The sequence below is a fragment of the Trematomus bernacchii genome, unplaced genomic scaffold, assembly GCF_902827165.1.
Source record: "Trematomus bernacchii unplaced genomic scaffold, fTreBer1.1, whole genome shotgun sequence".
Taxonomy (NCBI): Eukaryota; Metazoa; Chordata; class Actinopteri; order Perciformes; family Nototheniidae; genus Trematomus; species Trematomus bernacchii.
The window spans coordinates 41,619-67,497 of record NW_022987841.1 but is presented as its reverse complement, the minus strand read 5'-3'; the positions used below and the strand labels follow the sequence as shown (position 1 = coordinate 67,497).

The 25,879-nt window shown below is 43.3% G+C and overlaps 1 protein-coding gene across 2 annotated transcripts; it reads right to left on the bottom strand.

The window, feature by feature from the left end:
- Positions 1 to 5,006: 5,006 nt before the first annotated feature.
- On the bottom strand, positions 5,007 to 23,892 carry lancl2 (LanC lantibiotic synthetase component C-like 2 (bacterial)). Of its 2 annotated transcripts, none has more exons than XM_034112868.1 (10): positions 23,833 to 23,892; positions 22,869 to 23,025; positions 22,452 to 22,590; positions 19,479 to 19,686; positions 17,429 to 17,573; positions 17,181 to 17,327; positions 16,393 to 16,575; positions 13,721 to 13,897; positions 9,628 to 9,700; positions 5,007 to 5,411 (listed from the first exon to the last, which is right to left on the bottom strand). In XM_034112868.1, the coding sequence occupies exons 2-10, from the start codon at positions 23,022 to 23,024 to the stop codon at positions 5,335 to 5,337; spliced, it is 1,305 nt and encodes a 434-aa protein (XP_033968759.1). In that variant the 5' UTR covers position 23,025; positions 23,833 to 23,892; the 3' UTR covers positions 5,007 to 5,334. The 2 variants fall into 2 exon arrangements, with proteins under 2 accessions (XP_033968759.1, XP_033968760.1); XM_034112869.1 differs by having other exon boundaries at positions 5,008 to 5,411; positions 22,473 to 22,590; positions 23,833 to 23,850.
- Between the last annotated feature and the right edge of the window lie 1,987 nt (positions 23,893 to 25,879).

The following is a 25,879-nucleotide window of genomic DNA, read 5'->3' as shown; positions in this document are numbered from 1 at the left end:
CTGGAGGAACATCAAACATCAAACACCTGACATCATTTCTCACTCTGCAGTGACGCTGAGAGTTTCTCACTCTGCAGTGACGCTGAGAGTTTCTCACTCTGCAGTGACGCTGAGAGTTTCTCAGAGCCTTTTCTAGAAGATGAGAGAGTGTATAATGAGCTGCAGGGAGAAAGGGATTGTGCAGTTTAGCTGCAGATGTGTTTAGAGATTAAAAGCACACTTTATCTGTTATTTATGCACATTTCCCCAAATCAAGACCATTTCTGCATAAACATAAAGAACAGTAATGGCAGCACTGAGTTACAGTTAGAGGACTTGGTGTGAATCAAATATGCTTTTAAAAGGCATCCTGTAACACATTCTTTATTTCATGAAGGCTACACAAAGTGCAGGAATCATCAGGCTTCATTTCTAACCTCTGGTCTCATCAGTGGACGTAACGAGGTGAAGCATGACTCGTGAGGAATGAGATCTCAATGAAACTCAGATTAAAACTCAACAAACTGAGAGAGCACGTGAATCTCTCGTGAACCCACCTGAGCTGAGTCATGGTTTGTAAAAAGGTGACGTTCAGTGTCTGCAAAGTGCTTTTGGTTCTTTAAGTGCTGCAGTGAATACCTGATGATGAAGATGATGATGAAGTTTCAGGAAGTAGTCGAGCTCTTTCTGTTGCGTAGTTTTGTCCCATTGATGCATTAACGAGCACAATCAACTCTGCAAACACACACACACAGATATACAGCACACACAGACACACACACACACACACACACACACACACAGATATACACACACACACACAGATCACACAGCACACACACACACACACAGCACACACACACACACACACAGATATACAGCACACACAGACATACACACACACACATATCACACAGCACACACACACACAGATATACACACACACACACAGATCACACAGCACACACACACACACACACACACACACAGATATACACACACACACAGCACACACACACACACACACAGATATACAGCACACACAGACATACACACACACACACACATATCACACAGCACACACAGACACACACAGACACACACATCACACAGACACACACACATCACACAGACACACACACAGCACATAGATCGAACAGATATACAGCACACAAGACACACACATCACACACACATCACACAGACACACACACACAGACACACACATCACACAGACACACACACAGCACAGACACACACATCACACATCACACACACATCACACAGACACACACACACAGACACACACATCACACAGACACACACATCACACAGACACACATACACACAGACACACACACACACAGACACACACACACACACACACAGCACACACACTCTCACATTCATGATGATTTCTGTAACCATTAAACTCTAAATCCATTCACATAAAGTCAAAGCACATTTCATTCAGGAAAAACCTCAAACCCACTGCAGAGTTCTCCTGATTCCCCGTCAGTGAGCTTCACATCGCGCCTCATATTTCAACATTTCAAACTAATGACAGAAATACAGAAATGAGCTCTGAATTGGAAAGGGGTTTGCACTTGACTTTGGGGTTTGCACTTGACTTTGGGGTTTGTACTTGACTTTGGGGTTTGCACTTGACTTTGGGGTTTGCACTTGACTTTGGGGTTTGCACTTGACTTTGGGGTTTGCACTTGACTTTGGGGTTTGCATGGATAAAGGTCTGAAACCATGAATGAAGCCCAGTTCTTCACTGCAAACCCAAAGGTGAATTATGGGATGTTTTAAATGCACAGCACAATATTAGAGAAGTTCTTTTGTGTGTCTTTGCAACAGGAACCATCTCTTCTTCTGCTCTTTCAACACAAACACCGTCATTCATTGTGAAATATGTAAATAAAGTTCACTTCTGATAACCTCTGACTCCTGGATTTACTTTATATCACACTGTATTATTAGATCAATATTCTGCATGAGTTGCATGAGTTAATTATAATGAACAGGAGGAATGTGAGAAATCTCCTTATGCATCGAACAGATCATATTCATATATTAGAGTAACAACAATAAAGGATTTACATTCATTTCTTCCATTTTACTCAACATTTAATATCAATTCACTGCTTAGACTAATCAATTCACTGCTAATCAATTCACTGCTTAGATTAATCAATTCACTGCTTAGACTAATCAATTCACTGCTAATCAATTCACTGCTTAGACTAATCAATTCACTGCTTAGACTAATCAATTCACTGCTAATCAATTCACTGCTTAGACTAATCAATTCACTGCTTAGACTAATCAATTCACTGCTAATCAATTCACTGCTTAGATTAATCAATTCACTACTTAGACTAATCAATTCACTGCTTAGATTAATCAATTCACTGCTTAGACTAATCAATTCACTGCTTAGATTAATCAATGCACTGCTTAGACTAATCAATTCACTGCTTAGACTAATCAATTCACTGCTAATCAATTCACCGGTTAGACTAATCAATTCACTGCTTAGATTAATCAATTCACTGCTTAGACTAATCAATTCACTGCAGACTAATCAATTCACTGCTTAGACTAATCAATTCACTGCTTAGACTAATCAATTCACTGCTCAGACTAATCAATTCACTGCAGACTAATCAATTCACTGCTCAGACTAATCAATTCACTGCAGATTAATCAATTCACTGCTCAGACTAATCAATTCACTGCTTAGACTAATCAATTCACTGCAGACTAATCAATTCACTGCTTAGACTAATCAATTCACTGCAGACTAATCAATTCACTGCTCAGACTAATCAATTCACTGCAGATTAATCAATTCACTGCTTAGACTAATCAATTCACTGCTTAGACTAAATTCACTGCTTAGACTAATCAATTCACTGCTTAGACTAATCAATTCACTGCTTAGTCTAATCAATTCACTGCAGACTAATCAACTCACTGCTTAGATTAATCAATTCACTGCAGACTAATCAACTCACTGCTTTGACTAATCAATTCACTGCTTAGACTAATCAATTCACTGCTTAGATTAATCAATTCACTGCTTAGACTAATCAATTCACTGCTTAGATTAATCAATTCACTGCAGACTAATCAATTCACTGCTTAGACTAATCAATTCACTTCTTAGATTAATCAATTCACTGCTTAGACTAATCAATTCACTGCTTAGATTAATAAATTCACTGCAGACTAATCAATTCACTTCTTAGACAAATCAATTCACTGCTTAGACTAATCAATTCACTGCTTAGATTAATCAATTCACTGCTTAGATTAATCAATTCACTGCAGACTAATCAATTCACTGCTTAGACTAATCAATTCACTGCAATTCACTGCTCAGACTAATCAATTCACTGCTTAGACTAATCAATTCACTGCTTAGACTAATCAATTCACTGCTTAGACTAATCAATTCACTGCAATTCACTGCTCAGACTAATCAATTCACTGCTTAGATTAATCAATTCACTGCTTAGACTAATCAATTCACTGCAATTCACTGCTCAGACTAATCAATTCACTGCTTAGACTAATCAATTCACTGCTAATCAATTCACTGCTTAGACTAATCAATGAACTGCTTAGACTAATCAATTCACTGCTCAGACTAATCAATTCACTGCTCAGACTAATCAATTCACTGCAGACTAATCAATTCACTGCTCAGACTAATCAATTCACTGCTTAGACGAATCAATTCACTGCAGACTAATCAATTCACTGCAGACTAATCAATTCACTGCTTAGACTAATCAATTCACTGCAGACTAATCAATGCACTGCTTAGACTAATCAATTCACTGCTAATCAATTCACTGCTTAGACTAATCAATTCACTGCTAATCAATTCACTGCTTAGATTAATCAATTCACTGCTTAGATTAATCAATGCACTGCTTAGACTAATCAATGCACTGCTTAGACTAATCAATTCCCTGCTAATCAATTCACCGGTTAGACTAATCAATTCACTGCTTAGATTAATCAATGCACTGCTTAGACTAATCAATTCACTGCTTAGACTAATCAATTCACTGCTAATCAATTCACCGGTTAGACTAATCAATTCACTGCTTAGACTAATCAATTCACTGCTCAGACTAATCAATTCACTGCAGACTAATCAATTCACTGCTTAGATTAATCAATTCACTGCAGACTAATCAACTCACTGCTTAGACTAATCAATTCACTGCTTAGATTAATCAATTCACTGCTTAGATTAATCCATTCACTGCAGACTAATCAATTCACTGCTTAGACTAATCCATTCACTGGAGACTAATCAATGCACTGCTTAGACTAATCAATGCACTGCTTAGACTAATCAATTCACTGCTTAGACTAATCAATTCACTGCTTAGATTAATCAATTCACTGCTAATCAATTCACTGCTCAGACTAATCAATTCACTGCTAATCAATTCACTGCTTAGACTAATCAATTCACTGCTTAGATTAATCAATTCAGTGCTAATCAATTCACTGCTATTCACTGCTCAGACTAATCAATTCACTGCTTAGACTAATCAATTCACTGCTAATCAATTCACTGCTCAGACTAATCAATTCACTGCTTAGACTAATCAATTCACTGCTAAGACTAATCAATTCACTGCTTAGACTAATCAATGACTAATCAATTCACTGCAGTTCAAGCGATCCTGAACAGAAGGAGACATAAAAATACAAACCCATTTCTTTGAAACATTTCAGGACCATTTATTTTCACTGAACACACGGAAACATCTCCATCGCCACGACGACGACTGACTCCTTAACGCACATTAAACATTACATCTTTCATCACATGTATCTATTGATAACGCCTCTGCGCGTGCGCGTGCGCACACACACACACACACACACACACACACACACACACACACACACACACACACACACACACACACACACACACACACACACACACACACACACACACACACACACACACACACACACACACACACACACACACACACACACACACACACACACACACACACACACACACACACACACACACACACACACACACACACACACACACACACTTCTTCCAGCTGGATCAGATTGAAAGTCTTTTCTCCAAATGTCTGTGATCAGAGTCCGTCTTCATCATCGTCTTCATCCTCGTCTTCATCAGTCCAGCAGGGTCTTTATTCAGTGCGACATTAATCCTCTTCCCCCTCCTTGTAAACGTGTCACTCAGTCACTCCTCACTCAGCACGAAATCTGCATCACAAAAACGTCCTTTACGTGTCCAGACTTCTATTCTTCCTCCTCCTCTTTCTCAGCAGGTCAGAGTTCAAAGGCAGGGAAGCAGGAGGCCTCGGGGTTCTCCAGCTCCGACAGGAAGTACACAGTCCCAGCCATACCTGAGGAAACAGAGCAACCGGTGAGAGATTGATTGACAGGTGATTGAGATAGATTTCAGCTGCGTTTTTATCTAACTATTCAAAGAGTTCTCTACGATCTGAAGCTGCAGGGTCTCTATTCAGTATTTCATGAGTAAAGCACCAGACTAAGGACTTATTACCCGACTTATTACCCCTGACAAACCCATCACCAACACCTCCTGAGGAGCTTCAAGGCCTCAAAGTCTCACATCCCAAATTTCTTATTACTTACGACTTATTACCCGACTTATTACCTGACTTATTACCTGATTATTACCCGATTTATTACCCGATTTATTACCCGACTTATTACCCAGATTATTACCCGATTTATTACCCGGATTATTACCCGACTTATTACCCGGTTTATTACCCGGTTTATTACCTTATTACCCGATTTATTACCCGATTTATTACCCGACTTATTACCCCTGACTTATTACCTGACTTATTACCTGATTATTACCCGATTTATTACCCGGATTATTACCCGGATTATTACCCGATTTATTACCCGGATTATTACCTGACTTATTACCCGATTTATTACCCCTGACTTATTACCTGACTTATTACCTGATTATTACCTGATTATTACCCGATTTATTACCCGATTTATTACCCGATTTATTACCCAGATTATTACCCGATTTATTACCCGGTTTATTACCCGGTTTATTACCCGGTTTATTACCCGGTTTATTACCTTATTACCCGACTTATTACCCGACTTATTACCCGACTTATTACCCGACTTATTACCTGATTATTACCCGATTTATTACCCGATTTATTACCCGATTTATTACCCAGATTATTACCCGATTTATTACCCGGATTATTACCCGACTTATTACCCGGTTTATTACCCGGTTTATTACCTTATTACCCGATTTATTACCCGACTTATTACCCGACTTATTACCCCTGACTTATTACCTGACTTATTACCTGATTATTACCCGATTTATTACCCGGATTATTACCCGGATTATTACCCGGATTATTACCCGATTTATTACCCGGATTATTACCTGACTTATTACCCGATTTATTACCCGACTTATTACCCCTGACTTATTACCTGATTTATTACCTGATTATTACCCGGATTATTACCCGATTTATTACCCGGATTATTACCCGATTTATTACCCGGATTATTACCCGATTTATTACCCCTGATTTATTACCCGACTTATTACCTGGTTTATTACCTTATTACCCGACTTATTACCTGATTTATTACCCGACTTATTACCCCTGATTTATTACCTGGCTTATTACCTGACTTATTACTGATATTGCAATTAGGATATAAGAGCGATGAATCATTGTATGATTATAATGAATGAAAGACATATTGAAATGACCGTGTCATATGAAAGAGGATCTGTACCAGGTCTGTAGAATAAACTTTTGACTAAACACATATAGTGTTTCCTGCTTTTTCAATGAATTGATCCGCCGTGTTTATAAGCTGATATCCATGCCAAGATAGGGTATATATAAATATCATTATTTATTGGGAGAAACGAAGTATTTCTATGTAAAATCTGACAGTTAGCAGATATATAATAAAGTCAAAATGCTAGCCGGTAGACAGGAAAAGAGATTATTTAATCGGCTGGTTTCTGACAAATACTTTTATTATGATTATATTCTCACATTTTCATTAAGAGTACTATAATAAGGGTGTATTTAAAGATAGGCTTTATACCAAGATTTATTGGGAGAAACTAAGCAAGTGTATGTCAAATCAGACATGAAGTATATATATATATATATATATATATATATATATATATATATAGTGAAATAAAAGGTATAAATGTCTGCATCTCTAAATATACTGCATTTAGATAAGACACTGAAGGGCTTAAAGGGCCCCTGTCATGCTTTTCCGGTTATCACCCGTCCCCTTGTGTTATGAAGGTTTTTATGCATGTAAACGGTGTGCAGAGTCAAAACCCTCAAAGTACACGCTGTAGCGAGTAAAACTCTAACACAGAAAATACCTCCCCAAAACGCCTCGTTGGAGATACGTCACTGCCCATTTGATTCTTCCATTTCGTTCCGGGTACATCATGATGTCATGCCGTACCCGGAACGAAATGGACCAATCCGTGGAGCCGTTACGTTACGTCCGCGGAGCCGTTATGTTAAGCCCCCGCTGATTGGTCCAAATTGACCAATCCACGGACTTCCTCACACACACACACACACTCTATGTGCAGGCAGCTCTGCTGATTTCTCCTCCCTGGCTGCAGGCTGATAACAGACAGTTGGGATTCTCTCTGCAGACCCATTCTCTCTGCAGACCCATTCTCTCTGCAGACCCATTCTCTCTGCAGACCCATTCTCTCTGCAGACCCATTCTCTCTGCAGACCCATTCTCTCCGCAGACCCATTCTCTCTACAGACCCATTCTCTCTGCAGAACCATTCTCTCTGCAGACCCATTCTCTCTGCGGGCCCATTCTCTCTGCAGACCCATCCTCTCTGCAGACCCATCCTCTCTGCAGACCCATTCTCTCTGCAGACCCATTCTCTCTACAGACCCATTCTCTCTGCAGACCCATTCTCTCTGCAGACCCATTCTCTCTGCAGACCCATTCTCACTGCAGACCCATTCTCTCTGCAGACCCATTCTCTCCGCAGACCCATTCTCTCCACAGACCCATTCTCACAGCGTTTATCAACCTTTTTCTTACTCAATATCAAGCCACACTTATTGTTTTTACTCCGGCTGTGACTTTGTGTGTGCTCAGGATGAGTTTGGCTGTGTTTCGCTATGTATGCTAAACAAGGAAACAACACCTCCACGGAGCTCAGTGCGATTCACAACGTCCCGACCAATCAGAGCACACTGTGCTCACAGGGAGGGTGGGGGCTGGAGCTATTGGAGCTACAACGAGCCGTTAAAGGCAGAGAGTGAAATTCAGTGAATACACGTAGTTTACAGAGATGCTGTTTGAGAAACCAATGTGAGTTTGGAGAGATGCTGTATGAGAAACCAATGTGAGTTTGGAGAGATGCTGTATGAGAAACCAATGTGAGTTTGGAGAGATGCTGTATGAGAAACCAATGTGAGTTTGGAGAGATGCTGTATGAGAAACCAATGTGAGTTTGGAGAGATGCTGTATGAGAAACCAATGTGAGTTTGGAGAGATGCTGTTTGAGAAACCAATGTGAGTTTGGAGAGATGCTGTATGAGAAACAAATGTGAGTTTGGAGAGATGCTGTATGAGAAACCAATGTGAGTTTGGAGAGATGCTGTTTGAGAAACCAATGTGAGTTTGGAGAGATGCTGTATGAGAAACCAATGTGAGTTTGGAGAGATGCTGTTTGAGAAACCAATGTGAGTTTGGAGAGATGCTGTATGAGAAACCAATGTGAGTTTGGAGAGATGCTGTTTGAGAAACCAATGTGAGTTTGGAGAGATGCTGTATGAGAAACCAATGTGAGTTTGGAGAGATGCTGTATGAGAAACCAATGTGAGTTTGGAGAGATGCTGGATGAGAAACCAATGTGAGTTTGGAGAGATGCTGTATGAGAAACCAATGTGAGTTTGGAGAGATGCTGGATGAGAAACCAATGTGAGTTTGGAGAGATGCTGTATGAGAAACCAATGTGAGTTTGGAGAGATGCTGTATGAGAAACCAATGTGAGTTTGGAGAGATGCTGTATGAGAAACCAATGTGAGTTTGGAGAGATGCTGGATGAGAAACCAATGTGAGTTTGGAGAGATGCTGTTTGAGAAACCAATGTGAGTTTGGAGAGATGCTGTATGAGAAACCAATGTGAGTTTGGAACAATGCACAATATAAATCTATTCTAGTAGACCTCAACAATGGAATCATGATCCGTGGAAATGGCCATGACATGGGACCTTTAACTACAGCGAACAACATTTAAAAGTAGGATATTATTAACATTTAGTGTGCAATTACCTCAGGGTTATTGATTTTAAATCCTAAATCCTAATTGAATTCAGTTTGCATTATGAGACACATTTTCTTCCCATATTTTAGTAAAATAAGGTCAATAAATCATCAAATATCAGTGTTTTGATCTCATGTATGGTACCTCTGCTGGTGTTTGTGACGGACTGACTGCTCTCACCACAGAGCTGCTGCTGCTGATCGACAGATGATATTATCACATTTTAACGGAGGTGTTTGAAAGAGTTTTACCCTCGAACAGAGAGTAGGGTCTGTCTGGGATCCGGCAGCCGTGAGTCCCGTAGTCCAGACACCACTCTGCAAACTGAGGAAAACACACATTAAGGACCTCATTTAGTCTGATGACAGAATAACATGTTCTGACCCTTCATTACTTTCACATGCCCACTTTCTGCTTTGAAATCCTGCTACAGGCCGTATGTGCACTGGTTGTCCTGATGCATGCCTGCTGTCTCTTTATATCAAATGCACTTGTCTTTAATCGCTATATATTTTCCGCTGCAGGACGAATGAAGGATTCTGATTGGGCGAAGTAAGTGAAAGCATTTAAAGGCCGCCCCCCCTCACTGTCATTGTGATTGACTTGACATGTCACACACATCTACAACTCCTTCTACAGAAAACCCTCTTGGACCCTGAACCCTGATGGATTTCTCTGCTAGACTTTAAAGTGGAATAAGTGTTCTGCATCTCCACTCCCGAATAACACCGTTCACAGCGCTGCAGGACTGAGAGACAGAGAAGGCCAGCATGATGGATTGTTTGCTAATGCAGCTGCATGTTAGGAAAAACATGAATTGTGATTTTCTGATAAGATTTTCTCTTCCTACACCAACTTTGGTTCACAGCGCTGCAGGACTGAGACTTAGTTCTGCAAAAAATCAGAAACACTGGTCACAGAAAAATGTCCGTCATCAATAAAAACATTCTGGAAGATGCAGGATAATAAATCTGAAGGGAGTCTCCTGCTGCTTTTATTCTGGAAACAGAGCTGCTTCCTGACTGACAACCGCCCTGAGACTGCAGCAACTTTTCACAACAAGTCAGTATCCCTTCGCGTCTGAGAAAAGCTACAACCGTTACAGCTGTTACATTACGTCCGTTACGAAACTAACTAACTAACAAAGCTCAAGATGGAAACATGTAAGGGATAATTAAGCAATAGCTCACGACAGGCCGTGGTATATGCTCCTTATATCACAGCTAAGGGCCGTGGTTCGGCCCGACGCGAAGCGGAGGGTCGAACCGTGGTTCGACCCTCAGCTGTGATATAATATATATCACAGCCTGAAGTGAGCTATTGCTTTTATAAAACGGTTACCAAGTGTGGCAATATGAAAGAAAAATACACACTCTAATTTAAATAGTTTTTATTAGTAAATAATGATGTTCAAAATAAAATAGTCCCTCCGTTGCCTTCTGCACGAAACATAGTGCGAGGTGGTTGCTATGCAACAACACTAACAGCTAGCGAACATATTAGACAGAGAGCGTTGATCCATTATTTGGCTATTTATTTACATTCATGTGTATGTTGTTGTTTATTGTGCAGCCTCTGAAAACCTGTCCAGCATCAGCAGCATGGCTTACGTGGTTACTTGTATAGGCTGAGGTTGTTCTAGGCTGTTGCTTGGCGTGGAGAGAATATTGCTCCACTTTCTCCGGTCCCAGAGATTGGGCTTCCAGTAGCTCTGGAGAGAGCTTTCTCACCTGTGGCCACTAACGGTCATCATTTCTCTATGGGCTCAGAACAGTCTCATAATACACACATGCACACAGAAGGATTCACACTTGTATTTCATGATCCACAAAATGATTCACACTTGTATTTCCGGATCCACACTTGTGTTTTTCAATGCACACACAAATGTGTTCCGTTTCATATACATGTAAATAAAATCCAAATACAGAAAAAAGTTTTAAATATGTATTTTTGATCCTCACATATTTGTTTTCCGTTTAAATCCCCTGAACCTACAAACACAAACCGCTTTCTGTGCATGGATCGCTCTGCATTCGTGTGTGGGTTTTTTGAGACTCCCCTGACGGTCACCCGATTCGTACTTGTAATTTTTTCTATCTATAGCCAATCAGATGTCTCCTCAATTCTAAGCCAATCACATGAGCGCGCCCCCACGAGGGTAGATTTCTTGCGTTCATGTCACTTCATATACGCATTTTGCGTAGTCCGGAGCTGGGTTTCCGCGGACAGAATTTAATTTTACCGGACAAATTTGAAACTTACCGGTCATGTTTCAATAATAATAATAATAATAATTGTGTAGCAGCGTTTCCGTTAGGGAATTACCGGACTATGACCGGATAATAACACGGGAGTAAGGATCATCTCTTTTCCTCTCTCCCTCCCTCTCTCCTGACAGCCCGTCAGTTTCTCATGCAGCTCGCTAAAACTTCACTCGCGTTTATGTCCATATCGATCAGATCCACCTCTCCTGATCGGCCTTTATAGAGAGCACCGATCAAACTATTAAGAGTGAATATCGGCCGATAATGACCGGCGGGGCTCCCCCCGTTGACAGTTCACTGTCTAGCACTGGCTTCGTAGTGCACTGATCGATTAGGCTAAACTAACCTGTAGCTGCTCCCTCCACACTCACAACAACTTCATACAGACATCAATAAAGCAGCTGTATTCGCCATACAGGAAACACACATTTAAAACAGTTTTGCCTGCCGTTTTTGTGTACACAAGCATTCATTAATGGTTCGGAAAGTGGCACTGTACCTTAATAATATAAAGGCTTGTATTTGCGTGCATTTCCTGATCGGAAAGTGGCAATGTACTGAGAGTGGAGGTGTCCTGAGATTAGCGCCTGCAGGCAGGCTCCATGGACCTGTCAGCTCCGGACAGCGCAAAATGCGTACATGAAGCGCTACGTCATGAACGCAAGAAATCTACCCTTGTGGGGGCGCGCTCATGTGATTGGCTTAGAATTGAGGAGACATCTGATTGGCTATAGATAGAAAAAATTACAAGTACGAATCGGGTCACCGTCAGGGGAGTCTCAAAAAACCCACACACGAATGCAGAGCGATCCATGCACAGAAAGCGGTTTGTGTTTGCAGGTGCAGCGGTTTTAAACGGAAAACAAATATGTGAGGATCAAAAATACATATGTAAAACTTTTTTCTGTATTTGGATTTTATTTACATGTATATGAAACGGAACACATTTGTGTGTGCATTGAAAAACACAAGTGTGGATCCGGAAATACAAGTGTGAATCATTTTGCGGATCATGAAATACAAGTGTGAATCCTTCTGTGTGCATGTGTGTATTATGAGACTGTTCTGAGCCCATATTTCTCTGCTTTGTTTCAAGACCCGCATCACAAAGCTTTTGAATGGTGATACCTTTCCAGTTGGTCTACCTGCTCTTCACGTAGCTCTGCATGTCGTCGTTTAGGTGCTTTCTGGAGATAGGCACTGCTCAATCCACTCCTCCATAGTGAGACCCCCCCCCCCTCAATCCACTCCTCCATAGTGAGACCCCCCCGGAGGTCCAAGTTAACCTTAAATGTTTCCATCTTATGCTTTGTAAGTTTGTTTCGTAACGGACGATGTGTAAATATATTTATAAAACGGACAAGTCAAATCAAGCAATCTGATTGGCCGATAGCGTTTTTGCGGACCTTTTTGATTACAGATTTGAAAACATCGTTGCTTGCTTTAAAAGTAGCACAATCCATGATGTCAGACCTTGGGAAGTATCTAGATACCCCTGCCCTCATGCCAAAGGAACTGCACACTGAATATGTTTTGCCGTTTGAAGTCTATGTCTGGACGCTGCGTAAAAAGGAGGGTTTCTGCCCCGTTACTTCTCCGCTGCTTTCTTGTCCCAGTTTGAAAAGCAAGCAGCATGCAGTTTGCTTTTCAGCCCAACTGTATACAGTTAAATCGACCGGACTTCTTTCTGCAGATGTGAGCGTCCTTAACAACGGTCAATACGTCCTTGCTGCACATTATCCCTTACATGTTTCCATCTTAAGCTTTGTTAGTTAGTTAGTTTCCTAACGGACGCAATGTAACAATTGTAACGGTTGTTGCTTTTCTCAGACGTGGAGGGATACTGACTTGTTGTGAAAAGTATGTTGTGAATATGTTCGCTAGCTGTTAGTGTTGTTGCATAGCAACCACCTCGCACTATGTTTCGTGCAGAAGGCAACAGAGGGACTATTTTATTTTGAACATCATTATTTACTAATAAAAACTATTTAAATTAGAGTGTGTATTTTTCTTTCATATTGCCATATATACATACATATATATATTTATATATATATGTCTATTTAAATGTCCTCACCTTGCAGGCCCTGTACAGGTGCTTCCTCTCCTTCGTCCTCCGGTACAGGGACAGGAAGATGAATCCGTTCCCTGCCGTGCCGTGGCAGAGTCCGTATCCTTTCCTCAGGAAACCTCTCTGCCAGATCACCTCCGAGCAGTCTGATGCCTCCTTCAGGTACTTCTCCTCCTGGAACACCTGAGAGAGAGACAGGTGAGAGACAGACAGGTGAGAGACAGACAGGTGAGAGAGAGGTGAGAGAGAGACAGGTGAGAGACAGACAGGTGAGAGAGAGACAGGTGAGAGAGAGACAGGTGAGAGAGAGACAGGTGAGAGAGAGACAGGTGAGAACATGCATATAGATGTGAAAAGTTGATAAACATGTGAGATGCTGACTTGATGTTGAAGCTAGTCTGATTGTGTGCCTCCTGTCATCCTGTGCGCTGTGTAGGAGAGATCTGAGTGAGACGTCTACTTTGAGCCCATGCTTGTTCATGCTTTGACTTCTCGTCGTCCTTAATACTGTGAAGCGCAGCACAGACTGCTTTTAACACAATCTATATTAAGAGATCAAATAACCACATTTTGACCTTAAAGGGGACCTATCATGCAAAATGCACTTGTGTACATCTTTTCTACATGAATATGTGTCCCCGGTGTTCCAGGGAACTCACCAAGTGTCAGAAAACACAACCCTCTCTATTTTCCTCCATACCCAAATCTCTAAAAAAGGGGCTGCAACGGATCTGATAAAAACTGATCCAGATTTGAACACTGTCCTGACGTCAGGACGGTGGCGCTACGGCTATTGGGCCAACTCCACCAATCAGGAGGAGACAGCCACGGCCATTGCCGTTCTAAAGCGCTGGAGACGCTGTAGTACATATGCCAGGCCTGTAGGTGGTGCTGTTCTCACTGAATCTGCCCTTGCTAAAACAGAGCTAGAAAATGTCAAATAGAGCAAAATGAGGCATGGCTAAAATGCATGATCTGTTTGGTATTTTGAAAAGAAAAAAGTATAAATATGCCTTATATAGGTATGGTCCTACACTATGTTATTATAACATAGCATGATAGGTCCACTTTAAGATTTCTAATCACAGCTCTGCATGCCACTCTAAATGCAGACAGACTTGTCTCCACGTTTCTGTTAGTCGTGTTCTCTAGAAGCAGATTGTTGTTTCTCTCTCTCCCCGCATGTTAAAGGTCATTTCCACCATGCTGTCATTATAGTACATAACGTTACACCGTGCATCGTCTCATGTTTATATTTCTGTTTAACTCTCAGGCATGAAATGAGAAATGTCTCAAACTGATTGTGCGTCATTTTAATTATTCATTAGCAAAATGAAACGCTCTTCATGCAACAACAACAACAACAACAACAACAGAAGAGACAGTGATCAGCTTTGTTCTCAGAGAGAGGGTGTGTGTGAGTGTGAGTGTGAGTGTGAGTGTGAGTGTGTGTGTGTGTGTGTGTGTGTGTGTGTGTGTGTGTGTGTGTCTCGGCTGTTCAAATGAATGGCTGGTGTTCCGTGAGGAGGGTTTATAAACTCCCTCTTTGTCATAGTCTCCTCACAAGCTCTGCAGAGACTCGATGAAGAGTGTGTTTAATAAAAAGATGACACACTCTCACAGGTAACCCCTCACCTGGTGGGCCATGAGGAGTGTGTGTACAGGTGTATTAAGTAAGGGATAATGTGCAGCGAGAGGCTGATCAGCATCTAGATCCCTTAGTTATCACACATTCTCAACAAAGTAACGACATGAGTCCCAATATTCATTGAAATGCTTTTATGGATTTAGAAAATTATTTTATTGATTTAAAAAATAGTTGTATTGATTTAAATTGACGTGCATCCGCTAAGAGAAATAGTCCGTTGTTACCGTTTGAACTAACGTAGCAACGGCAGGAACTGCTTCGATAGCGTTTTTGAGGAGCTTTTTGATTACAGATTTGAAAACATGGTTGCTTGCTTTAAAAGTAGCACACTTCATGATGTCAGACCTTGGGAAGGATCTAGATACCCCTGCCCTAATGCCAAAGGAACTGCACACTGAATATGTTTTGCCGTTTGATGTCTATGTCTGGACCGCTGCGTAAAAAGGAGGGTTTCTGCCCCGTTACTTCTCCACTGCTTTCTTGTCGCTCTGCAGTTTGCTTTTCAGACAAACTGTATACAGATAAATTGACCGGATTCTGGATTAACAACGTGTCATGTGTTCTGAATTGACCAATCAGAATCGAGTATTCAACTAAGCCATGTAATAACAGCTGATAGTGTGTGTACAGGTGTGTTAACAGTAGATAGTGTGTGTACAGGTACCTCACCTGGTGGGCCATCAGCAGTGTGTGTACAGGTGATAGTGTGTGTACAGGTGTGTGTACAGGCATCTCACCTGGTGGGCCATCAGCAGTGTGTGTACAGGTGTGTGTACAGCAGGTGTCTCACCTGGTGGGCCATCAGCAGTGTGTGTACAGGTGATAGTGTGTGTACAGGTGTGTGTACAGGTACCTCACCTGGTGGGCCATCAGCAGTGTGTGTACAGGTGATAGTGTGTGTACAGGTGTGTGTACAGGCATCTCACCTGGTGGGCCATCAGCAGTGTGTACAGGTGTGTGTACAGCAGGTGTCTCACCTGGTGGGCCATCAGCAGTGTGTGTACAGGTGTGTGTACAGCAGGTGTCTCACCTGGTGGGCCATCAGCAGTGTGTGTATGACCCCCGGCGCTCCGTGGCACCACTGAACCAATCGGTCGCTCTCGTTGGTCAGAGACGACGGGAAATTCCCTGAACGAAACTTCTTATGACGAACGTAATCGATGCTCGGACGAACGAATTCTGAGAGAACGTCAGCCGGGACTCTGGCTCCAGGCTGAGAGAGAGAGAGAGACATTTGATATATATTATATATATATATCATATTTTATTTTGTATTCATGTATATATGAATTAAATGAGTCTGTGTTGCTTAATGTTGAGCAGTTTGTTTATATGATATGTATATAGATGTTGCAACTACACACAGCTTTAGCAATAATATGTGTAACTATGATCAGGTGTTACCTGCAGATCAGGTGTTACCTGCAGATCAGGTGTTACCTGCAGATCAGGTGTTACCTGTAGATCAGGTGTTACCTGTAGATCAGGTGTTACCTGCAGATCAGGTGTTACCTGTAGATCAGGTGTTACCTGCAGATCAGGTGTTACCTGTAGATCAGGTGTTACCTGTAGATCAGGTGTTACCTGTAGATCAGGTGTTACCTGTAGATCAGGTGTTACCTGCAGATCAGGTGTTACCTGTAGATCAGGTGTTACCTGCAGATCAGGTGTTACCTGTAGATCAGGTGTTACCTGCAGATCAGGTGTTACCTGTAGATCAGGTGTTACCTGCAGATCAGGTGTTACCTGTAGATCAGGTGTTACCTGCAGATCAGGTGTTACCTGTAGATCAGGTGTTACCTGCAGATCAGGTGTTACCTGCAGCAGCATGTAGAAGATGCCAGTGAGCCCATGAGCCGCTCCCAGGTACTGCTTCCTGTGCCACTCGTACAGCAGAGGACAGCGCTCCGTCTTCTTCTGGTCCTGAGAGAGAGACTTCCCCGAGTCCAGGATCGCAGACACCACCTGAACACACAGAGAGAGAAGGGTGAGTGTGTGTGTGTGTGTGTGTGTGTGTGTGTGTGTGTGTGTGTGTGTGTGTGTGTGTGTGTGTGTGTGTGTCTCACCTGAGTGATGGTGCTCTCCTCCACCGTGTTCTCTCCCATCTCTCTGTTGACGTACAGCAGAGCGAACAGGAAGCCAGCGCGACCGTACAGGAGTTCATCAGAGAGCTCAGAGTCACTGAGGACTGAACTCTGGAGGAGCACCAGCCTACACACACACACACACACACACACACACACACACACACACACACACACACACACTATGTGATCTTTTATCACATGTATCTATTGATAACGCCTCCTCTCTGCACAGCTCGGATCAAAAGAATGAAGGTCATTTTCTGCAGTTCTATTGATCAATAAACTCGAAATTATGCAAAAGATTTTAGCAAAATAAAATTACAAAATGTGTTTTTATTTTACAATTTCATGTCATGCAACTGGATGAATGGAAGTAGCCTGTTAGAGCACACACACACACACACACACACACACACACACACACACACACACACACACACACACACACACACACACACACACACACACACACACACACACACACACACCACACACACACACACACACACACACACACACACACACACACACACACACACACACACACACACACACACACACACACACACACACACACACACACACACACACACACACACACACACACACAAAATGCACTTTTTGATGTCTTTTCTACATCACCATGTGTCCCCCCGTGTGTCCCCCGTGTGTCCCCCCGTGTGTCCCCATGTGTCCCCCGTGTGTCCCCGGTGTGTCCCCCCGTGTGTCCCCCGGTGTGTCCCCGGTGTGTCCCCGGTGTGTCCCCCGGTGTGTCCCCCCGTGTGTCCCCCGGTGTGTCCCCCCATGTGTCCCCGGTGTGTCCCCCCATGTGTCCCCCGGTGTGTCCCCGGTGTGTCCCCCGGTGTGTCCCCCCGTGTGTCCCCGGGTGTGTCCCCGGTGTGTCCCCCGGTGTGTCCCCCCATGTGTCCCCCGGTGTGTCCCCCCATGTGTCCCCCGGTGTGTCCCCCGTGTGTCCCCCGGTGTGTCCCCCGGTGTGTCCCCGGTGTGTCCCCGGTGTGTCCCCATGTGTCCCCCGGTGTGTCCCCCCATGTGTCCCCGGTGTGTCCCCCCATGTGTCCCCGGTGTGTCCCCGGTGTGTCCCCCGGTGTGTCCCCCGTGTGTCCCCCGGTGTGTCCCCCGGTGTGTCCCCGGTGTGTCCCCCCGTGTGTCCCCCCGTGTGTCCCCCCCATGTGTCCCCGGTGTGTCCCCCGTGTGTCCCCCGTGTGTCCCCCCATGTGTCCCCGGTGTGTCCCCGGTGTGTCCCCGGTGTGTCCCCCGTGTGTCCCCCTGTGTGTCCCCCCATGTGTCCCCCCATGTGTCCCCGGTGTGTCCCCCGGTGTGTCCCCCGGTGTGTCCCCCGTGTGTCCCCCGTTGTGTCCCCCGGTGTGTCCCCGGTGTGTCCCGGTGTGTCCCCGGTGTGTCCCCATGTGTCCCTGGTGTGTCCCCCGGTGTGTCCCCGGTGTGTCCCCCGGTGTGTCCCCATGTGTCCCCGGTGTGTCCCCGGTGTGTCCCCGGTGTGTCCCCGGTGTGTCCCCATGTGTCCCTGGTGTGTCCCTGGTGTGTCCCCGGTGTGTCCCCGGTGTGTCCCCATGTGTCCCCGGTGTGTCAGGAGACTCTCAAAGTGTCAGAAATAAACCCCTCTCTATTTTCCTCCGTACCCACATCTCTAAAAACGGGGGAACAACGGAGCTGATCCAGATTTGCTGCGTCATGACGACATTACTAAAATGTGGGCGGGCTTTACACCCACGGGCCAATCAGAAACGTTGCTGTCAGAAACAATGAGACGTATTCTGGAAGTAATATGGTCTGTGTTTACATTAGCATGCTAACACTCAGAGCTAACCTGTACTGGAGAGAGTGTGTGTGAAGAAGCAGGAAATCAAAAGGAACTGATCTGTGATGATCTGTTTGGTATTTTGAGCAAAACACTTCAGTTTGTTTTTGAAATATGTTTATATATCTGAGACCTGTAATATATGCCTAAAAACAGCACAATCGGAGCCTTTAACCCCAGGTGTCCTCTCACCTGTTCAGGCAGTCCTGGCTCTCCTCAGTGTTCCTCAGCTTGTGATGAACCACAGCTCCCACAGCCAGAGGGCCTGCGTCTCCACACAGGAAGGAGACCTTACGCCCGTTCAGGATCCGGAGGGTTCGCTTCACGTAGTCCAGCGCCCTCTGCAGGTGGGAGGATTCCTGGGAGCAGCGGTGCAGCTGCAGGTACAGCAGGGCGATGCCTGCAGACAACACTCAGGGGTTAGATTAGTATTTACAGTCTAAGATAAGATAATAATAATAATAATAATAATAATAATAAACATAGACGGTCACATAAACACCTGAACTTTTGAAAGAACATCCATAACATTCATCTGTTTGCAACTCATAAATATCAATATTCCAATTACTTGTATATAGACTATTCTGCACTATTTCAATTATATTCTATTTTATTTTATTTACTTATAGACACAACTCAGGGATTAGAGACTTTATATTAGGACTTACAGTTAAATAACTACAAGAAACATAGAGGGTCACATAACAGGTACAGCAGGGCGATGCCTGGACACACATGTTATGGCAATGATGGTATCAAAGCTTATTACAGCGTAATCCTAATGAAATGTAACTGCTGTATCCTGGGAATGGCATATCAATGTATGTGTCAGCCGCGGCGTTATGGGTGGGCCTACTGGGCCTAGGCCCACCCACTCTGTCACTGGGCCCACCCATTCATTGATCAAAAATGACTGGGCGAAAATATATTTTCCAACATTTTTATTTTTGATTATCAAAACTAACGATTACATAATAAAATAAGAGCAAACATGTGTTTCCCTTTAAAAAAACTTAGAAAATTAAAAGCAACATGAATGAATGTAATCAGGCAACGTAAAATGTGAATTTGGACCGAACTCATAGTGGAAGCGCTGGAGCAAACACATCGTAGAACGTCTCGCGGGCGTGCGCAGATGGAGGACAGTGGACTGGACAGACACAAAAAATATACCGCACTCACTAACGATGTCACAACAATCGATGTTCAGGTTTTCATTTGAAAGAGTAAGAAGAGTCATCCTCACAGCAGGTGCCGCCTCAGAGAGACGAGAGTGTGTTTAATGTTGTGCCCCGCTGAGCTCAGTCCCTCTGCGGGACGTAGCACTCGTTGCAGGTCAACAGAAAATAGCATCCCAGTGCCGGACCTCTCAGCCATAGATGACCCGGCGGCTACACAGCCAAAGCTCATAAAGTACCCTCAGACACTTTTCGGACAAAAGAAAAGGAGCTCCGCTGCCCACTGGTATGACAAGAACACATTCTTGGAGTATAGCATTAGCAAGGACAGTGTGTTTTGTAAAATGTGCCGGCATTTTAGTGAGAGGCGCGGCCGGCGGAGAAGATACATTCAGTCGCCATGGTTACAGGGACTGGAAACATATCGACTATGCTCTCAGTAAACACGAATGCAGCGCAGCTCATGCAATAGCTATGGAGAGAAATACAAACTACAGACAGTGCGAGAAATCTGACCATGGAACCATCCTCCATCAGCTACTCAACCCAGAGGGCCGACAGGGAGAGATCATTGAGAAAAATCGGGAACACGTAAAGTTTTACCGGACATAATTGTCACGTGTGCAAAGCAAGAGATTCCTCATTTCATATTGAGACTAAATATCTAGGGAAATGATTAAGAAACGTAGAGCTAAAATGTCATGCCATTTGCAACTACCAGAGCGCACCCAGACGCGGCAGGCATTCTCCAGCCCACATCAGCAAAGCTTATGAGTGTGAAGCAACAGTATCTGCTGCCCAGCTGCTTTAGGATGAAACGTATAGACCTTCAGCTCATGAAAGTTCTGCAGTATCAGAAGGAAGTAGCTAGTGATAAATCTGCAGCCTCTGAAAAGTGCAGCGTCAGAGAACCAGTGCCTTTTACGCACGGCCGCTCACTTCGCTAGATCCGCTAAAGGACAGCAGGCTGCGGTCTAACCACACAGACACACATCAGGGTCTAACCACACAGACACACATCAGGGTCTAACCACACAGACACACATCAGGGTCTAACCACACAGACACACATCAGGGTCTAACCACACAGACACACATCAGGGTCTAACCACACAGACACACATCAGGGTCTAACCACACAGACACACATCAGGGTCTAACCACACAGACACACATCAGGGTCTAACCACACAGACACACATCAGGTGCTCGCTCATTATTCCATATTCTGCCGTTGTATGCTCTTTGTTTCTAAACGTATCAATGTATTGTGAACCAAAACTAAATAACATGCAGTATAACATTTATTTTCACTCATTGCAGCGTGCCGCTTAATCATTTAAATAATATTTAAGCTTCTCATAAGTGAAAATGTTTAAAAGAGAAGGGTTTTGAAAAAGTGTCTTTACTATAGGAAATATGCATTACACAGTTGCCTACAATGATATGCAGGCATTTATTTTTATTACATTTTTGTTAACGAGAAACATCTATTAGAACAGGCCCAGCCGAAATTACATTGGCCCACCCACAATTGAAATCCTGGCGCCGCGGCTGGTATGTGTGATAACACTGTTATCACACATACCAGCTGCTGTTATCATAACAGATGTGTTCACCAAGGGTTGTATGACTCTACAGGAAGGCCAGGGGGAAGAAATGTTCTCTAGCGGGGTATCTGAACACCCAACTGTTCTTTGTAGGGTGTGAGTTTTGCTTATTGTCTTATAGTGTCTTTGAGTTTCTAGAAAAGCGCTATATAGATAGGACGACCACCTGGGCCCACATGTTGTTGTGTTGTCATGTAAATGTGCAGTAAAAAGAGCAATTCAATAACTACAGGAAACATAGGTGGTCACATCATTAATGTAAAATGTCCAATGCTTAGTCGGTTTTGATAGCAGTCGCCATATTGTTGATTCCTGGGGCTTTTATTTTGAGAAAGAACTGTTCATCAAACTTCTTATAACAAAGGTTTGTTCACAGGTGTATCGTGCTGACTCACCTGTCCAGCCGGTGTAGGTGGAGAAGTCGTGAGGGTCGGCTGTCTTCAGACCTTCCTCCATCTGCTGCAGCAGGTCTTTAATCTTACTCTGGACCTTCTTCTGGAAGGAAGCGCTCACCTGAGGAACAGAAACAAGTTACAGACATGAACCTCTGCTCTAACTGCTTCTATTCTGTACTACTATTTGAAATACTATATGCATGCTCTTTATCTAACAGTGGTCTTCACGTGGCTGTAACACTGTCCCCTCTGCAGGACTAATGAAGGATTCTGAAACCATAACAAACCTGAGCTAGCCCAGCTGTTAGCCTGTTAGCATGGTGTTAGCTCCTTAGCCTGTTAGCTCGTCGTTAACCCCGATATAAGGTGTTATAAAGCGGCTCCGGAGCTCCTCACCTTGCCCTCCTCGTCCAGCGGCTCGTTGGCTCTCTCCTCGGATCCAGAACCAGACCCTGCCTGGTCCACGTAGTCCTGGTTCTGGTTCTGGAAGAATCTCTGCTCCTCCATGTCGGATGAACTCAACTGCTTCAGCTTAGACACCTGATCGCCCATTCTACGGGGGCCGAAGAGGGACATACACAAAATCGCGTTTTTTAGGAAATGCAGTTTTTAGATTGAAAACTAACCACAGTTACTAAAATAAACCTCATAAGTCAATTTAAAATAAGTTATGATTTAGCAGCACTAAGCAGAAGTGCTCTTACAGCTTTATTTTTATTTCAGACTTCACATTTTGCAGATTTCTCCTCAGAATATTAGTTGTTTCCACCAATATTATCTCTTCTCTTGCACTATTCCATATGTTTTATCTGTTTTATTTGGTCTGTGTCCTACATATTCATGTTGCTCTGTTGGAGGAGGACTTCAGTTGGTCATTGTCATATCTCCACTGAAGCTGCTGATAAAACATTAACGTCTATATCTGGGCAAACAACCCCAATAACATCGGGTATATTTGACATTTCATCGTATTATTTTACCAGGATCAGATACCAGCTTGAAGTTTGTTGAGCTTAAAATACAAATAAAAAACTCACAAATGTATCCTTGTGTCGACTCTGCTTTCACACAGACCTCAATGCTCACTGATAATCATTTAAAAAAAGCATATCATTTGTAATATCTGTGGTATTGTGAGCACATGAATATGCATCAAATAAAAACCTTATCAAGTGTTTCTGCAGCGATGAAAAGCATCATGTTCACAATAAGACGAAACGATGATAATGCTGCTCTATCGATCTGTTCTCCAGCCACTGCAGCATTGTTCCTGCAGGACATTACATATCTGCAGGTTGAATACAGCAGGAGAGAGGAGGAGGAGGAGGAGGAAGAGGAGGAGGAAGAGGGGGTTTCTTACCTTGATCTATGGACCGGCAGTCTGTCTCTCAGCGGGGTTTCTGAGCTGTGGATCCGGGCTGCAGACTCCTCTTTCCCGCAGCGGATCTCTGCATCCCTGCCTCTCTTCTGGTGGAGGAGGAGAGAGGAGCGGAGTCACAGCATAAAGGAGGTGCAGGAGGAGGAGAAGGAGGAGAATAAGGAGGTGCAATAAGGAGGTGCAGGAGGAGAATAAGGAGGTGCAATAAGAGGAGGAGCAGACTGGAGCTCAACTTCACACAGACCGGCTGCAGGGGGAGGAGCCTCTTCCTCCTCCTCTTCAGAGACAGATGGTGTGAGACGAGAGACTCCAGCAGCTCCACCCTCTCCTCTCTTCCTCTCTCTTCCTCTCCAATATGCAGCATCATGCATCCTCCAGTGATGAAGGCTGCTTTCCTGCAGGATCAATAATCATGCTAGAATATTCTGAGCATCAGAAAATGAGAGGTGAGGGTCAGCTGAGCTTTACATGCATGTGTTTTAATTATGCACATGTTTTCTAACGGAAGTAGATTTGTGATTGAAGTCAAAATCACTGTTGGCACAAAGAAACCTCCACCAATCAGGAGGTGGTCTCCTTTCACACTGTCTGTGTTAGAAAGACAGGAAGAGTTCACATTCAGCATCAACTCTAACTGTCCCTGTGAGTCACAATCCGTGCTCAATGAGAGGATCATCATTCAAATCAATCAGCAGCTCCATGACTCTGTTTCTGCTCATAGGGTCTGATTTCAGGAGAAAGAGCCCGAGGAGTCTGAGGGTCTTCTGCTGAGTGAACAATTCACACGGTCACTGGTTACTCTCTCCAGTTACATAGGGTGTGTGTGTGTGTGAGTGTGTGTGAGTGTATGTGTGTGTGTGTGTGTGTGTGTGTGTGTGTGTGTGTGTGTGTGTGTGTGTGTGTGTGAGAGATGATATCCTGACTGCAGTGATGATGTTTGTCCTCAGACTCTGACACATGTCGGCTGTGAGAGAAACATCAGGAGTCAGAGGATCAGTCTGTAGAAAAAAACATTTCACACACATTTTGTATTTTAGTTTTATTAAAAATAAAATAAGCCAGGCTTTTAAACTCACTCCTTGCTTTGTAATATATATGTTTTTTTGTATTACTTTTAATATATATATAGATATAAAAGTGCTTTTTGAATTGAATTATATTTACTTCTGCTTTCCTATTTGCATGCTTTAAATGTGTGCATTAAAACACTTGTGTTCAAATACTTGATTTTAGAATTAGGATTAAAGCCTCTATACTCTGTACCACACACACACACACACACACACACACACACACACACACACACACACACACACACACACACACACACACACACACACACACACACACACACACACACACATGCTTTATTAGAGACAGCAGCACCCTCTAGTGGTGACTTCATGTTACTGCAACAATAAAGTCCTGATGTTAAAACAGAGAGACTTCACAGATTAGTCAATTAATCAATTAGTGCAATTCCAGGAGAGATAAGTGGCGATATTAAATCATCAATCTCAAATACTCAGTCTAATCAGATTGCTCAACTGCTCCCCTCCCCTACTTGTATTTAAAACACAGTATAACAAGGATCTTTTAGTTAAGACCGTTGCAGTCACATTTTCCTCCATGGAAACCCAGACGACTGCGCGCTTGCGCATTGCTGTCGTCTACGGGGTTTCCGCAGGGTCTGAGCAGGGTCCCGGCCGTCACTGTCTCTGAGCGGCGCTGAGAGCATTTGTCAGACTTTTTGCGGACAGAAACATCCACTGTGGCTGATTTTGGATGTGAAGTTGGGGATTCTTGGGACATTTGTCTACCTCGTTTGCCTAATCAGGTAAGTGTGTGTTTTACCTAACAAGGAATGTTAACAGTAAAGTGCACTATACTATTTCAACCAAAAGATAGATCAATGAGTTCACCACAGTTATCAAATCAAATCAAATCAGGTTTTATTTATAAAGCACATTTAAAAGCGATTTTTGGTCGAGCCAAAGTGCTGTACATGTAATAAAAAACACATTACTAC